The sequence below is a fragment of the Cynocephalus volans genome, chromosome 13, assembly GCF_027409185.1.
Source record: "Cynocephalus volans isolate mCynVol1 chromosome 13, mCynVol1.pri, whole genome shotgun sequence".
In the NCBI taxonomy this organism is placed as follows: Eukaryota; Metazoa; Chordata; class Mammalia; order Dermoptera; family Cynocephalidae; genus Cynocephalus; species Cynocephalus volans.
The window spans coordinates 110,988,530-111,006,376 of record NC_084472.1 but is presented as its reverse complement, the minus strand read 5'-3'; the positions used below and the strand labels follow the sequence as shown (position 1 = coordinate 111,006,376).

General features: G+C 35.5%; 1 protein-coding gene across 1 annotated transcript in view; it reads right to left on the bottom strand.

Annotated features, from left to right (window-relative positions):
* Positions 1–17,847, bottom strand: part of LOC134361754 (disintegrin and metalloproteinase domain-containing protein 18-like) — a 129,695-nt gene that overhangs the window by 32,811 nt on the left and 79,037 nt on the right. Inside the window, 2 exon segments of the mRNA XM_063076732.1 lie at positions 6,241–6,439; positions 9,864–9,959. Of these exon segments, the coding sequence (XP_062932802.1) occupies positions 6,241–6,439; positions 9,864–9,959 (295 nt within the window).

Here is a 17,847-nt window from a genome sequence, read left to right as displayed (position 1 = left end):
AGGAGTTTGGAGGACTTAGAAGAAGAGAAAAAGATGAGAGAAAGTTTGGAATGTCTTAGAGATTTATGTGGTGGTGAGCAGAATGCTGATAGAAATGTGGACAGTAAAGGCCATGCAAATAATGAGGTCTCAGATAGAAATGAGGAACTTATTGGGAATTGGACAAAAGATAACCCTTGCTACACCATAGCAAGGAATCTGGCTGCATTGTGTCGATGCCCTTGGACTTTGTGGAAGTTGGAACTTAGGAGCTGTGAACCAGAGTATCTGGTGGAAGAAATTTCTAAGCAGCAAAGCATTAAGGACACTGCATGGCTACTTCTAACAGCCTACTCAGTTATGGTGGAAAAGGCACGATGTAAAGCCAGAATTTAAAAGGGAAGCAGAGCTTAAAGATTTGGAAAATTTGCAGCCTGCAATGGTGAGCATGCAATGGTGCAGCCCAGTGAACATGCAATGGTGGTTAATACAAAGGAAAGGGATTATCAAGAGAAGGAGGAAAATGCCCTGAAGGCATTGCAGAAGCCTCTGGGGCCAACTCTTCCATTTCAGGCCCAAAGGCTTAGGGAGACAAAGTGGTCTTGGGGAACAGGCCTGAGGTGCCCTCCATGGGCTTGCTGCCCAGGGCCACCTTGAGAAGCTGCTTCCAGCACCAGTACCCCAGCTGCTTTGGCTGCTGCAGCTGTGGCTAAATTGGCCCCAGGTGTGGCTGGACATACACTTTGGAAAATACAAGCCAGAAGTCTTGGTGGCATCCATGTGGTGTTCGGTTTGCAGGCTCACAGAATGCCAGAGCTGGGAAGGCTTGGGAGCCTCCACCCAGATTTCAAAGTATGTATGGAAAAGTCTGGGGACCCAGGAAGAGATCTATCACAGGGGTGGAGTCACTGCAGACAGCCTTTGCTAGAGCAATGCTGAGCAGAAATGTGGGGCCAGATTTGCAGCAGAGAAACCCCAACAGTGCCATGCCTAGTGGAGCTGTGAGAGCAGGGTCACCATGGAGACCCCGGGCCTGTGGAGCTATAGAGTGTAACCCCAGCCTGGGAGAGCTGAAGTGTGGCCTGAGACCAGGAAAGCCATAGGAGTGTAACTGCCCAAGGACTTGGGGACCCATCCCCCAACACCAGTGTGCAGAGGCAGTTGAACATGGAATCAAGGTACTGATTCACCAGCCTTGAGATTTAATGCCTGCCCTGCTGGGTTTTGGACTTGTTTGGAACCTGTTTTTCTTTTCTTTTGGCCCATTCCTCCCTTTTGGAGTGGTAACGTGTACCCAGTGTCTGTTCCACCATCGTATCTTGGCAGTAGATAAATTTGGTTTTGACTTTTACAGGTTCAAAGCTGGAAGGACTTTTGCTTTTTGTCTCAGATGAGACTTTGCACTTTGCACTTTTAAGTTGGTGCTGGAGCAAGAATGAGTGCATTTTGTATGTGAGAGTGACATGAGTTTTGGGGGGACCAGGGGCAGAAGGATGGAGTTTGCATGTGTTGTCCCCTCCAAAACTCATGTGGAAATTTGATCTCCAACGTGGCAGTGTTGGAAACTGATTGAGTCATTGGGTCGGATCCCTTAGGAATAGATTAATGCTCTCCCCGGGTAGGGGGATTAATGAGTAAGTTCTCACTCAATTAGTGCCCGTGAGACCTGATTGTTTAAAGGACCCTGGCACCTCCCCTCTCTCTCTCTTGCTTCCTCTCGCCATGTGATCTGCTTGTACCCACTGCTGCCACTTTCCACCATGAGTAGAAGCAGCCTGAAGCCTGAACCAGATGCAACTGTCCCAGAATTGAAAGCCAAATAAACCTCTCTTCTTTATAAATTACCCAGTTTCAGGTATTTCTGTTATAGCAACACAAAATGGACTAAAACACTGGGTTTCTGGGTATCCAGGCAGTTTTCAAAATGCTTGGGTATTTTCCTTTCCCCAGTGAACAAATACCTGACTAAATGGTCATAGGCCCATTTGAGGACATTCTAGGGAAATTGTTAACACATAAATGAGGGTACTTCAAAAACTTCTTGGAAAAATAGAATTAAGAGAGAACACAAATCTTTCCATGAGCCTTTTGAAGTACTTTGTATTTGTCAAGTTGTTTGAAGAGCTTTCCCTCTAGGGCCTTAGACTGTCTCTAAGTCCATGAGTGCTGGTTCTGGAAACTGGTTTAGATTCAGAATTTGAACATGAGATTATGACGTCTATTAAGGTAACTCTCTTCAGTTGACTGGTCATCCCTGTTTTACTTGTATAGATGGTGCAAATTGAGTAACATCCTTGTTGGCTGCATATAGAACACAAGAAAACTGTATTCTATTAACTATCTCCCTGACTTTCTTTAGGTAAGTTACCCATGTCTGCTACTCTGTTCCTACTTTTTATTACAATAATTTCATCCATCTCATTTCTAGCAGTTCAGTGCTGCTATTTGGCTTTGATTCTTCCCAGATCTTTCAACACCGTTGTTGTCACTGAGCCTACTTCTATAAAGGCAACTCCTACCATCAGCCTTGGCTTAGAGAGGAGGCCGTCATTGAGACTTATGGTGACCCTGGTACCCCTCTCAGCAGCACATTCCCTACAGACTTGGGCCTTCCTCCTGGGCCTAATCATCTGGCCTTAGACACGTGCTATACAGTACAGTGTTTTCACTTCCCTGGGCCTTCTCTTTCTTTCCTCCACTATCTGCAATGGCATTTAGGTCATTTAAAGTTCTGGAAGTCATCCTGTAGGAAGTTTTTACCATCTTCTATCGTCCTTGACAGGACATTAAATGTTGTACCTTAGCAGTCTCCCAAAGCAATGCATGCTCCCCTATCCAATACTATGCCCCCTTCTTTAATCTTATGAGCAAGCACTCTTTGAATCCAGTCTCATGGCTACTCCCCTGATTCTGGCAGCAACTGCTGGCAAAGAATACAGCTCTCTTGGGGTATAGTTTATTTACTTCCTTAAAGGTCCAGCACATCTCTGGCTCTCTTACGCTGTGCCTTACCATTATTTTAAGTCAGTGTTCAGGAGGGACAGGGGAATATCCCAATTAGAATACAATTTGTGTTATGAGCAAGAAGCTTTTGCATTATCTTCAGGCAAGAGGGACATTCTTAACTGGCAAGGGTGAAGGGATAGGATGGAACATTCTGTACGTTCAGAAGTGTCAGAGAAGTCTGAAGGCTCAAAATTTAGGGGATCATATTTTTAACTGTTCCTACCCCAAGTGCAGATACTATTCTTTTCCCAACTAGAACCTTAACTCTGGAAAAATAGACCTGATTGAGAATTTAGCCTTCTCAGGAGTTCCTTCAACTTGACAATTAAGTCCTCACCTCTCTCTAACTTCCTTTGTTAAGAGATGAGAGCCTCTTCCTTAGTTAGCAGGGGAGCCCTTTGAGCTCGCACCTTGCTTTCAGACGCACACGTTTTTGTTATCTTTTCCCAGGTTTCATTGGTGTTGGTAATAGCCATCGAGTGCTACTGTCCTTATAGTCGTTATTTCCTTGATGTATTCTAATTGTACTGCATGGCGCATTCTCTTTCACTAGGACTCTACCCCCGTCCATCCAGAGAGTGTATAATCAACTTCCACCCACGACAGGGTGCTCAGTGACAGCCTGGCAAAGACGGATCTGGTTTGAAAGCTCATCTTATAGGCTATTTACTCACACCACTCTAAGTACCAACTGTTAGTGGTAGGGCCTCCAGAAGCTGGCAGCTGGATGAGGTGTAATGTGAAGGCTATTTATTAGTGAACAGAACGTCAGGTAGTGAGAGGGAGAAAGCAGAATGGGGTGGAGCAGTTGCCCAACTGAGGAGCAAGCCCAACAAAGACTGAGACAAGGCTTCAGGTAGCTGCGCAGTATAAATAGCCTGCTGCAGTGTGTCTAATTGGGCCTTTGTATAAAACCCCTACCTCAATTAATTGTTGAATTTGAGCTTCCCTGGGAAGGGTGTTCTCTTGGGCATGGTGTCTATGTGCAGTTGAGACAAATTCGGAAGGAGCTGATAGCTGATAAGAGCTAGCAATATTTTACTTGTTCACTATACCTGATGTTTTTCTTTTTTTTTTTTAGCATGCTATTTTCATTCCTTTAAATGCACTTAGCACAAGTAGAAATTTTTTATTTCTTTTGTGTTTTTGCTGTTTTTGTCTCTTGATCACAATATAACTGTGTGACTATGTCTTTCTTGTTGAATACTATCAGCTCTCTGCACATACACATTCAGTATACATTTTTTTGATGGTCAAATGTGGTTGTACTTTCACAGCTGCTTTAAAAGATTAAATTCACTCAAAGAAAGGATGCAAAATTCATGCAGCTACTCGTTAATTCACATGTCTTACATAGTAGGCTACCTTAAGAACAGCGTTTTGCTGCGTGGATTTTGGTAACATAAGAAAAAAATGCCTGCAGATAAGAAGCCAAGTAATTTAATCAAAGGGGAGTAAAAGAATGAATGAATAAATGAACAAACTGCATCAGAAGATGAAATTTTTAGACCCATTTATGTCAGTTTTGTGATGATACTAGAGTATATGTTAAAATAAAAAAATACACGAGTTGTTAACTCTTTCCTAAACATTCTTTTTCAATCAGAACTCAAAAAGTTACCAAACATCAGGTAACTCAATTCTGTATCAAAGTGTTCTTTTAATTTAAAAAGTAAAGACTATGTTTGAGACCTCCTTACCTGACCTTACATGAAGTATTTATTTAATTCCATTTTTAAGAAATGATTTAAGTTCTGATAAAAAGTTCTTGTGACAAGAACAAATAATAATATTCAACTACAAATAAGCATTTTTTTAAAACCACAGAAAGAAATGCAGAAACGTAGCATCCTGAAAACATAGCAAACAGAAAATAGCACTGACCTGTGATTTAAGAAATCATAACTCTACAGATCTGGTTGAATTTTGGTTGAGTCACCAAATTAGGAAGACAGCATGTACTATATACCATGTATATAGTACATTCCCATAGTTCTAATTAATATTAAATCGATTTAATAAAAAAGCACTTAGAACAATATGTGGTAAACAATGTATGTAGTAGCTACCACCACTGCCATCATCACATTTATTGCTATTATCTGAAAGCATAAAGGCCTCCTTGCTTAGCTCAGATGAATAGAGAAGTTTCTGTGAAATTTTTGTAGTCTACAGACTATATCCAACTGTACACCTTAACTTATCACTGGGCAAATAATTGAAATTTGGTATTAGACTACTGTTATTCAATTAGCAGATGATTATATTTGAATGTGTCTCACTGGGCAATTTTTATGTGTTCAATTTATTTTAATTACTCTAAAAGTATAAAATAATACTGGGATATTATGAGTAATCATTTGCCAGAAAAAGCAAGCACGTATGCATGAGGCCTTACTTGAATTACTCTCAAAAGCTGTTAGAAAAGCAAAACATAAAAATAAATTTGATCAGGTGGCCTATGACTATTGGCATCCTAGCAATTGTCCTTCAGTGTGAAAATATGGTTATATTTGAGTAAAATTTACTATGAACTTTGTAAGTATTATGCCATTAAAATTGGATAATTAACTCAGGAAGTACAAATAAATTGAGTAAAGTTTTGGAATCTACTGACTTGCAATTCCAATCTTCATATGAATCACAAGCTATAAACAAAGATTTTTGCCTGGGTAGCTCACTACCGAAAACAAGAATCAAATCATGCGTTAAAAGTAGAGAGTAGAACCGTGGTTAGCAGAGATTAGTAAGGAGAGGGCTAGAGGGGATGAGGAGAGGGTGGTCAAGGAACGCAAAATTGTAGAGAGAGGAAGAATAAGATATAGTGTGCAATACAGGGAATCTACAGTCAACAACGAATTACTGCAGAACTTCAAGTAACTAGAGCATGTTGAATGTTCTCAACACAAAGAGGAGACAAATGTTTGAGGTGACGGATACACTAAATGTCTTGATATGATTATTGCACACCATATAAATGTACCCAGATATCACACTGCACTCCATAAATATATACAATTATCATTAATCAATTGAAAAAGAATAAATTATTAAAAACCGAATCATAAAAAAAGGAATAGACAGTCCTATTCTTGGAAAATATCTAACACTCCTACAAAATATAACCTTCTTTAATTCAAATTTAATCTCCATTGAGCTTGTGATCTAGGTTTTTCCAGAGTTGCATGGTTTGTAATATAATCTACATAAGAATCCAAATTTAAGGTAAAATAAATATAAAAGAAAGAGCCATACCTTTTCCAAATGTCTTGGCACACTGGTTATCAGTAGTTTGGCATCGTCCATTATAACAATATGCAGTTCCCAACCTGCACACGTGGCCATCAAATGCGTAAGTGTCAGGAACGCAATTAGCAGAAGTTCCATTGCAATACTCTATAAAATCACACTCTGGATCCATACTCTTTCTACATGGAGTGCCTGCTACTGATAACTAAGAGGGTGGGGAGAGAGAGAGAGAGAGAGAGAGAGAGAGAGAGAGAGAGAGAGAGAGTCATGCTCTGTGAATTACTGTTCTCAATCACTTAGGGAAGAGAATATCAAATAAAATGTGTCTGATGATTGATAATTGAGAGAGTAACAAGAGTTCCCAAGGCTGTGAATTCTTCAAAAGAAAAACCAGGCAGAGCATTCAGAGAAAAGTAACTGTTCTGAAGATACAGAAGAATCCCTCTGGCAGAGGACTTGCGACTGCCCACCTGCTGTGGGTTCTGTTGAGAGGCCTCTCACTCAACCAGGGTTTGGAGGGAGACTAAACGCATTGGTTTAAACGCACCTGCTCCTTCAGATCAGGCGAGCACTGCCTCCACCTTTTTGCTCCTGGAGAGACCCAAGAGCCAGACTTCCCAGTTTCAGTCCCTGACTCTGACTCTAATTAGCTTATTTGTGTGGGTGAGACATGGAATATCTCTGTTTTACATTTGTAAACTTGGGATAATAATCATATTCCCATAGTTCTAATTAATATTAAATCGATTTAATAAAAAAGCACTTAGAACAATATGTGGTAAACAATGTATGTAGTAGCTACCACCACTGCCATCATCACATTTATTGCTATTATCTGAAAGCATAAAGGCCTCCTTGCTTAGCTCAGATGAATAGAGAAGTTTCTGTGAAATTTTTATAGTCTACAGACTATATCCGTTACTCGCTACCTTCCATCATGAAGCTTACCACACCCAAGTGATGACTTGCTGTACATGTTGAAGTCGCACGCATGCACACACATATATTACAGTCTAGGTTGATTGAATTAATACTTAATAATACAACAAAAATGAGTAATAAATGAATGAAGTAGTATCTCAAAAGTGATGAAAGAAAACAAAATTTAAACTTAGAATTCCATTCCCTAGAAATATATTCAAAAATGAATGAGAAATAGACTGTCCCAGACAAACAATAACTAAGAGAATTCATGTTCAGCACATCTAAATTGCAAGAAATAGTAAAGGAAGGTCTTCAGGCACAAGGAATATGATGCTGTACAGAAATGTGTAAAAGGAAATAAAGAGAGCTGGAAATGGAATAAAAAGAAATTTTACTTGCTCTAAAAGATAAAAGACTATATAAAGCAAAAATAGTAAATATATTTAGTGTCCATAGTATATGGGAATGTCTTATTATCAGATCCACTCACTACACCAGAAGTGGTATATCATATGAAATTAGTGTCATTAATAAAAGATTTGTGAACTCTGGGGCAACCAGTAAAATGGTTTTTAAAAGCTATACACAACAAGCGAATAGTAAAAATAAAATAAAACTACGTGTTGCATAGTTTTAGTGTTTACATTTAGTTTGCAAAGTCTCGTACGTGGCTAGTGAAAATTCAAAATAGCATAGTCACTTTGAAAAACAGCTGTTTTTTTTTTTTTAGGTCCTTTTTCTTTCTATATTTAGATAACAATTGTCTTGTGTGTTTTTTGACACAGTTGGCAACTAGATTGTTTTATATACACTTCCTAAGCTGTGTAATGCTTTTAACTAAGTAGCAAACCAACTAGTTATTAGCTTTGGGATATAGAAAGGAGCAGAGCAGGCCATAAAGGAGCAGAGAAGGTCATTCCCTTCTGCTTTCTCTATTTTAGCTTTCTCCAAATAAGAGAGAATGAAGCAGTGTTTTAGAAGAGGAAACCACAGAACCACCAGCGTAAGGGAGTCTTCCACACTGTGGTTCACAGATGAGAGCTTTGTAATCTTAGTAAGTATTCTTTAGAGAGAAGACTCCTTAGTGGCAGTAAGACCTTGGCTTAGGGAGAGGGAACACACAGCCTCCCTTAGTAAATCTAGGCACTGGAAAAGGACCTGCAGGTGGTGAATCCAGCTGTCCCACTGTGTACACCCCTGCCACCCAGGTTACCTTTTCCCTGAGGGAGACTCATTCATGCTCAAGTTTGCACACAACTCTCTCTCTCTCTCTCTCTCTCACACACACACACACACACACACACACTCACTCACTCTTGCCACCATGACTGTCCTTAAATACTCAAGACAGATAAATCCCCATCTCTCACAGCTCTGTAAAATGTTTGAGAATGACAAAAACTTCCAAAAAAACTCAATTATAACTGTGGTATATAACCATTCTTTTTAAAAAGTGAAATGAAGAAAAGTATGGAGAAGAAAATTAATTCCAGAACTTGCCCCAATTCAATATCCTATAAAGTTCCATATCCATTTACTCTGTGATCCAGCAATCCCACTCCTTGATATCCAGGTAAGTGAAATGAAACACGACGTTCATACATGATGTGCTTAAAAGTATTATTTATGATAGCTGCATTTTCATCACCAAATCTGAAAACAACCCAAATGTCACTGACTAGGGAATAGGTAAACAATCCCTGGTCTATCCCTACAACACTTGCGATGCTGTTCAGCAAGAAAAAAGCAATGAGCTGCTGATGAACACCACAACATGCATGAATCTCAAATGCATTATGCCGAAATGCCTAATTCATATGTTTACACATGTTGTGTGATTCAATTTATGTGTTATTTTGACAAAAGCAAAATTATAGATGCAGAAAACAGATCAGTGGTTACCAGGGGCTGTAGGTGGAGGTTTAGAGTGACCACACAGGGGCACAGAGGGATTTTCCAGTGGGGGGCAGTGATAGAATTGCTTACTCTTGACTATGATGCTAGTTAGAAGCTCGAATGTGTTTGTCATAACACTCAGAACTCTTCACTAACAGAATTTTATTGTATTAAATTATACCTTAATAGCATAATCTAGGAAAAAAATAAGGAATATTTCTATATAGGTGATTTACCAGAACTGGAATCATAAAATATTTTGCATTGCAGAAATTTCATTTTTATCCAAACACATCTTGGAGATAATATTATATTAATATTAGTACATGTATATTTAGCCCACGTTTACTAAAGCTTGTACAACATACAATAATTTATGTGACCAATACCAGTAACATTGCTTCTATTGTGTGTATATGTGTGATTTGCCTTTCACTTATCAATGTGTGAGAGTTCTTTGCATATTCTGCATGTTACACATTTTGTTTACTAATTCATGTTTTTTCATAATTAGTTATCATTTATTTCATTTTATAATTTTTTGAAAGATAATAATTTTTAATATAATATATTCTTTTTCTTCTTTTTGAAAATTTTGTGCTTTGAACACTATAGAATAATCAGTGCCAATGTGAGATGTCTTCTCTATTTTGTAGTAGTTTTTCTTACAGACTTGTGTCTGTTTTGCTTTCTGTATTTTATTTCACCGAATTATTCCTATATTCGTTTTATTAACACCATACGGATGCAGTTAATAGAGGCTTCTATTAGAACAGCTCAAATTTTTTTCATAAATGTTGGCAACTTACCTCACATTTTGATGTGCAGCACGGCCCGGAGCCACATTTTACGGAACCTTTCAGTTTACATGTATTAGAATCGCAGCACTTTTTAAATTGACATTTCTAAAATTTAATAAAAAGAAATATTATTCAACTTTAACCACTTAACAGCTCTTGTTTCTTAACCTCGGCTTTAATTTAGTATTCGGCAGTGCTCAAATTTTTAGTAATACAATATAATTACATTCAATGCAGATTTACTCTTTTACTGTTTCTAGAATATCCAAAGGTACTGATAACCGTAAGAAGAAAGAAACAACATCTAAACTAGTAGTTGATCAGTTACATTCACTAGATAAAATAATTACAAAATTACCAACATGGAAACATGAGTTCCCAGGAGAAACATAAACTGATCTCTACTGTCTTACTATTGATTTGTTTCCTAAAGATTCCATTATGAATAAAGTTAAAGTAGAATTAAGCAATAATTATAATAAAATGCATTTAGTATATATTCACGTATCATGTTTTACTATAATGGAAATAGACAAATATGGACATGCTCATACATTTTTACAAGGTGAACGGGAGTCAACAATTATTAAAATTAGGTGATAATTTAAAGAATGTTAAAAGCAAATATTGTTTTCATATAAATACATTGCGTTTTTACCATATTTATTTCTTAACTTTTTATTAAATATTTTTATTTACTCAAAGATCTAATTCCAAAGACCTTGTTCTTTAGTATAAAGGTAGGATTCTCCTTCATTTAAAAGTTTTCATCTGCTTCCACTTTTATGTTTGTGTGCGGGTGAAATATGCAATCAAATAGGAAAGAAAATATGGTGTAAATAGACGAGACATTCAGAAGAATGAAATTCCGCCAATGCAGCGACATGGATGAGCTGGGAGAAAATCACGTTAAGTGAAATAAGCCAGACACAGAAAGAGAAATACCACATGTCCTCACCCATATGTAGAGGCTAAAAACGTTGATACGTAAAGTAGAGAGTAAAACAGCGGTTAGTAGAGACCGGTTGGGGGATGGTGGTGTGGAAGGCAGGGCGAGAGTGGTCAGTGGACACAAAGTCGTAGCTAGACGGGAGGAGTAAGACCGAGTGTTCTACCGCGCTCGTCGGGGAGTGTTCCAAATGCAGAGACGTGGCAAACGTTTGAAGGGACGAGTAAGCTAATTACCTTAATGTGATCATGGCACACTGATGAGTACGAGCAGGATTTATTTGTAAGATGGCAAGAAAATTTTGAAATAGATAGAGGTGATGGTCACACACAACATTGTGAACGTAATTAACCCCAAGGAATTGCAGGCTTAAAAAAGATTTAATCACTTTGTATATTTGTATAGTGTTTTACATTCCCAAGTTCAATATCAGTGTATGAAAGTGTGTGCGCGTGTGCATGTGCATGTGCATGTGCGTGTGCGCGTGTGCGTGTGCGCGCACGTGTGTGCGTGTGTGCGCACGTGTTTGTGCGTGTGCGTGTGTGTGTGTTCTTTCGCAGTTAATGAGAATGCTCCACGCACCACCGTGCTTACCAATACTAATGGGAAAAATGATATATCAAAGTTTACATTCTCATTTCTTTGAATAATACTGTTCACATCTAAAATTACCTTTTGAAATTTTATTTATTAGTTAAATGTGTATATTTTGACCATTTTTCATAGTAGGACTTTTTCCCCTTTCTCCATTAAATGGTAGGAAGAGATTTTGTTTGATATCCAGTTATCCTCTTTCTCTTCTGTATGTTTACAGCGTTGTTTTTCTTTTGCAGTCTATTGTTTGTCGTGTTAATGGTGCCTGTCATTTTGAGTAATTTGTAATGTTCTTCCTTTGTTAGCTATTGTGTTTTATGTCTCAATTATCAAGACCTCCACTATGCCAAGACTATAAAATATTATTGGTTCTTTATCCCATTTTATTGCTAATTTTAAAACTTATATCTTTACTTTTTCTGAAATGTATCCCTCTATATTTTGTGGAATATTTGATCAAATATTTATTACTAATCACTGTACTTGCAAACACAAGAATAGATAATGCAAACACCCACATGTGTATATGAATGGGTGCATAAACACGGTTTGGCAGCACCAAGTCCTCGCTGGTATTACCAGGCCAGATCCTTGATGTCAGGGGTGCTTTTCCCTTTCTCATAGGAATGCATCGGATTTATAGACAAATAGTTATAACATTAACCGTTTCCATCCTGGAAATAAATGTTATTTCTCTGTATAACTTTTGCATGTTTAGATAGATCAGCTGATAGATGCAAACGTTTATGTATAAATAGATAAAAATAGATATATAGATGTCTACTTTTATTTCTTTACCCAATAGTGAAATTAAGCAACCTTATGGTATATTTTGATATTTTGTAAGGCAAGATTTCCCCAAACTCAAATATTTTTGTAAAATTTCCTTTGTATTCTTCGTTAGTTTGTTTTGACAAAAACTTTTGAATAACACTATTCCTCATGGGGTATTCTAAGTATACCAAACAGTTGATCCTTATCCCCTGATAAAAAACTGACATATTATTATAAAGATAATTACACTGTCCTCACATTCATTCAATCAACAAGCATTTGTTGACTGCCTAATACGTACCAAACACTATTCTACTTCCTGGTGACACAGTAACGTTCAAGATATGTACTATCCATTCTCTTTACTTTTCTGGTTTTTTTTTTTTGTTTTTTTTTTTAATCTTTTTGCCAATCCCACATCACCTTAATCACAGATTTTTTTTTCCTCTATAGATGGCCACTGTTCCAATTTATTAAAATTGATGCACGTGCTTGCTTAGTTTTTATTTCTAGATAAAATTTAGAATCTGCTTTTGTAGAGAGTTGTTCAATTTAGGTTAAAGGGGGAGTATTTATGGGCATATAATAGAGAATGAATTGGATGTATTTTGATTTAAATATTTTTGTCCAAGAAAAAACTATGTACTTACTCACATTTCTTAGTCTTTCAATTTTGTTATATAATTCAGATCTTTGAAGTACTTATCATTCAGATCTTTGAAGTATTTATCTTGCAAGGTGTTTATTAACTGTATTCATATTTTTCAAGTTTTAATTTAAGTGTAATAAAGTTACTTTTTAAAATTTCGCTCTCTAATTATTTATTGATTTTTTTGAGCAATGCAATTACTACTTTTTGTCTCTTATTTTTATACTCAGCCTGATTTTGAATTCTCTTGGTTTTTAAATTATCTTAAGTTGATTGTTTTGTATTTTATAGAAATGCATAGAATCTATAGAATTTCAAGGCTGTATTCCAGGAGTGATAACCGGCACTCTTCCTTATTGTCAGATATGATGAATGTGCTTCTGGTGATTCACTATTATGTGCATAAAGTTTGTTGTAAATTACTGGTAGGTAGTTTCCTCAAACTGAGGATGTTAAGTTCTATTCCTAAGCATGTTTTTGAAAAAAACGGTATTTAGTTTGTTTCTCAGTTGTGATTTTTTTTCCTTTAACTGTATGATATGGTCATCAAATGGATAAATTTACTTAGTCTGCATTCTTGAGGATAAACCTCAATTGGTTATAATATTTTTCTTTTAATTATACTTGTAGATTTGCTTAATATTTATTATAGGAAATTTGCACATTTGTTACACTGGACTCTAGTGTGTGTGTGTATCTGTGTGTGATTGAATTTTTCTTTACTATTAGAATGAGTTGAAAATTATATCTTTATTGTCTATCAACTACTTTAAATCAGAAGTTCTCAAAATGTGGTTGGAGACCTCAGGTGGTCTCTAAAGTATTTTCAGTGGGTGCATGAATTGAAAACAATTATCTTAATAATTCTTTATTTGCTTTTTTTATTGTGCTGACACTTTCACTGATCATGCAAAAGCAACAGTAGATAAAATTATTGAGGCTATAAGGCCATAGTATGAATCAAGGCTGATAGTCACTGTGTCATTCACCATCATGCCCTCCAAAAAAATTAAGACTGTCCTTGATGAAGCATTACGAAAAGGTAATTTTCTAAATCTTAACCCTTAAATACTCCTTTTAATATTCCGTGTGACAAGTGGGGAGTATACGTAAGCACTTTTCATGCATAACCAAATATAAGAGATTCTCAAGCAAAAATACTTATGTGATTGATTACAGAATGAACTAGCCACATTTATTATGAAAAACAATTTTTTACTTGAAACTGACAGGCAAAGAATGGTTATTTATTTTTGTTTGGTTTTTAAATCTATTTTAATTGAAATATAACTGATTGTGCATTTCTGTGGGGTACAGCAATAAATATCAATACCTGTGTGCAATAAATGATCCTCAAAAGAATGGTTATTTAGATTTGGGTATCAGGCAGACCTTTTCTTGCAATACATACTCTCCATTTAAACATGTTACATATTCATTCATTACAAATGAAGTATGCCTGTCATTTCAAGAAAAATAACTGAATTTCCTGCCACTGGTATAATTCAATCTTTCAAGTGGAAACCAGAATTTTGGAAAATTTCTATCGAAAGGAGTTTGATTTTCTTATTACTTAAAGAATTTTCAGATAATATTGATGATATTATTAATGAATGAGGCTTTTACATTTTATAATGAAATACGTCAACATTTAAAAGATCTGCATAACTCAGTAAACCAACATTTTCCCACATTATCAATGCATGATGTTAAAAAATTATACATGGGTAAGGGGTACATTTGAAGTGTAATGGAGACCAATGGATCTTACTATAACAGGGTATTAAAAAATCCGTTAATTTGTATTTCAGATTTGACAATGCAACTAACCTCTACGAAATTTTTGTTTGTCAAGCTTGGTGTAGTACTAAAGTAGAATATAAACAATTTTCTGAAAAAGCTATTCAAATGTCATCCCTTTTCTAACCACATATTTGTTTGAGGCTGAGTTTTCTTCATACTGCAACGTTCTTCCCATTGCAATAGATTGAATATGGACACAGATATGAGACTCTAGATATTTTCTATGAAACCAGACATTAAAAAGACTTTTAAAAAGGCAAAACAGTGTCACCATCAATATATTTTATTTTGTTTTAGAAAATATGTCATTTTACTTAAATGTTATGTTAACATGCAATGGGTTCATTGTTACTTCAAAATAATTTATTAAACAAATATATTTAAATGTCTGTTTTGATTTCTAACAGGATAAATATAAATAGAAAATTAGAATCCTTTTGGAGTGCTCAGTTTTTAAGAAGTAAAAGAGGTTCTAAGAACATATAGCTTGAGATTCATTCCTTTAAATGAATATGACTTGTGTGTTCCTCACTGGATGGAATATCTCAAATACAGTCCAGGATAGAAATGTATCATAAACGCTTTGAATATTTGTTGCACTGTTTTTGTAATTTATTACTATTTAATTTTTCCATGGTAATTGTAGTATTGCTGGCTTCTCTTATGAGTTCATTCTTTAAATTTACATTATAAAATCACCAATATTGTAAAAACATTAAAATATATTAAGAAAATCTTGAATATTCTCCATATTTCTAGTTAAGCCCTTTTTATCATTCCTAATGTCCCTTACATGTTTCCTTAACTTTGCATAAATAAGTATGCCAACGTTTAGTTCATTGATGTTTTCAGGGTCTCCAACACCACAAATACATTTGTTAATTAGCTATAAACATTTATGAGACTTAGTGTATATACTTCAAAATGTTTGTGGAAAAATGTAATTGAAAGATAATACAAATCTTTCCACAAAGTTCTGAAGAACCTTCATAGTTGTATTCACAGACAAAATTCACTGTGACAATACAGCAAGAGTACATAGCTGGATTAGTAAGTGATAAGTACATATTAGACAGTCTAGAGATTTTCTTACACAGATTTCTCTGGCCAGCCCAAGAGAAGGCACAATGAGCAAGTTCCTTTCTCCAGCACCACAAAGGCAGCATTACACATAAGGCTTCTGCCCAGGGAAACACAGTTGAGACTTAGAATTTTTATTTGGGTCTAGTCATACAGGCACCCTGTCCCTACATGATCAATCACAATAACCTAAATTCTACATCCCCAGAAGGAAAGGAGATGTATATCACAAATCACATTGTTTATATGAACAGTCTTGAAAAGCAAAGCAATATTATCAGCTAAGGAATATTTCAAACATCAAGTTCCCAGACCCCAACTTAAGGCCACCTTGCAGGCAAATTCTTCTAAAGACAGAAACATCAGGCCTACTAGGTCAACTCTCTTCCTGCACAATTGCATTGATATTTTCACAGATTATGTATGCATTTTTGCATTTGCTGTTATTAAAAATTACTACTGTGTTTATGCTTATTTGTCTCTTTTCCTAATCATAGGACTGGAATGTTTATATACATATTTTTAAAATAAATTCTGCAGTTTTTCCTGATTATTTTTTGTATGGTTGATCATAGTTGAAAGTAGACTATTGAAGTCCCCTACAATTATTGTATTGCCATTTATTTCTCTCTTTATGCCCATTAATATGTGCTTTATATATTTAGGAGCTCTGATGTTGAGTGCATATATATTTGTAATTGTTATGTCTTCTTGATGAATTGTGCTGTTTATTATTAAATAATGCCCTTCTTTGTCTCTTGTTTGTTGACTTGACATCTATTTTATCTGATAGAAGTATAGCCACCCCTATTCTCTTTTGGTAACCCTTTGCATGGAATATTTTATTTGATACATTTAATTTTAGCCTATGTGTGTCCTTAAGGCTAAAGAAGGTCTCTTGTAGGTAGCATATATTGGATTTTGTTTTTATATGCATTCAGCCACTCTGTGCATTTTTTTAAATTGAAGAATTTAATCCATTTACATTCAAAGTAATTATCGATAGGTAAGGACTTATTACTGCCATTTTGTTAATTTCCTGGTTGATTTGCTTATCCTTTGTTTCTTCCTCTCTTGCTATGTATCTTTGTGGTTTGGTATTTTTCTTTAGTGATGAGTTTTGATTCTTTTATCTTTATCATTTAAAGATAATGTCCTATTATGGTTACCATGAAAATTGCATAAAACATTTTATAGTTATAACAGACTATTTTACACTGATAACAACTTCACTTAAGTTGCATATGAAAAAAGTTGAGACTTTTACTCTCTCCTCATCACAATATAAATACCTTCAAAATAAAGCATTTCTCCTGATTTTTAAATGGATTTTTCAGAAACAGTGAGTGTATGTTAATATTCAGTTTCCTTGGGTTGTGGAAATGGATGTTTATTTTCAGATTTTTGGTATCTATAATTATTTGCTGCATGGTCTAATGCATGATGGATTTTTTAAATATTCCATGGTATTTAGACAATTATGTACTTTTTTATTACAAAATACACTTTATATTAGATTATGCTTGTTAGTGATTACTGTTATATGTCATCATATAATTGATTAGTTGTTTGTTAACCTGAGATAGGTGTATTAAAGCTTATATTGACTGTGGATATGTACATATTCCATGCATTCGGTTTTACATATTTCACAGACATCTCATTGGCCACATTAAGTACAATATCTTCTTACTCAGTTTTAACTTTTTCAGTAACAGCTACTGCTTAGTTCTTGTCTACTGTTATTGGTTTAAAATTTGGCTTTGTTTCTTAATAATATATTACACACATCCTACTTTGTGATATTTTCCTTTTTTAAGAAAACTTGTTTATTTCAATGTCACAGGATCCTTAGGAAATATTACTTTGAAGATTGAGAATTCTTAGGCCATTTTTCATGAACCCAACCAATTATTTAACTTGAAGAATCATGGGATTACAATTGTCTCAAATTTCCCTAAGGCATCCTATAGTAAGGCTTTCATATTTTCATTCCCCACATTTTTTTTTTTATTGTTGTTTCTGTTATTGTTTTTTTTTTTTTAATTTTATTTTGTCGATATACATTGTGGCTGATTATTGCTCCCCATCACCAAAACCTCCCTCCCTTCTCCCTCCCCTCCTCCCCCCCAACAATGTCCTTT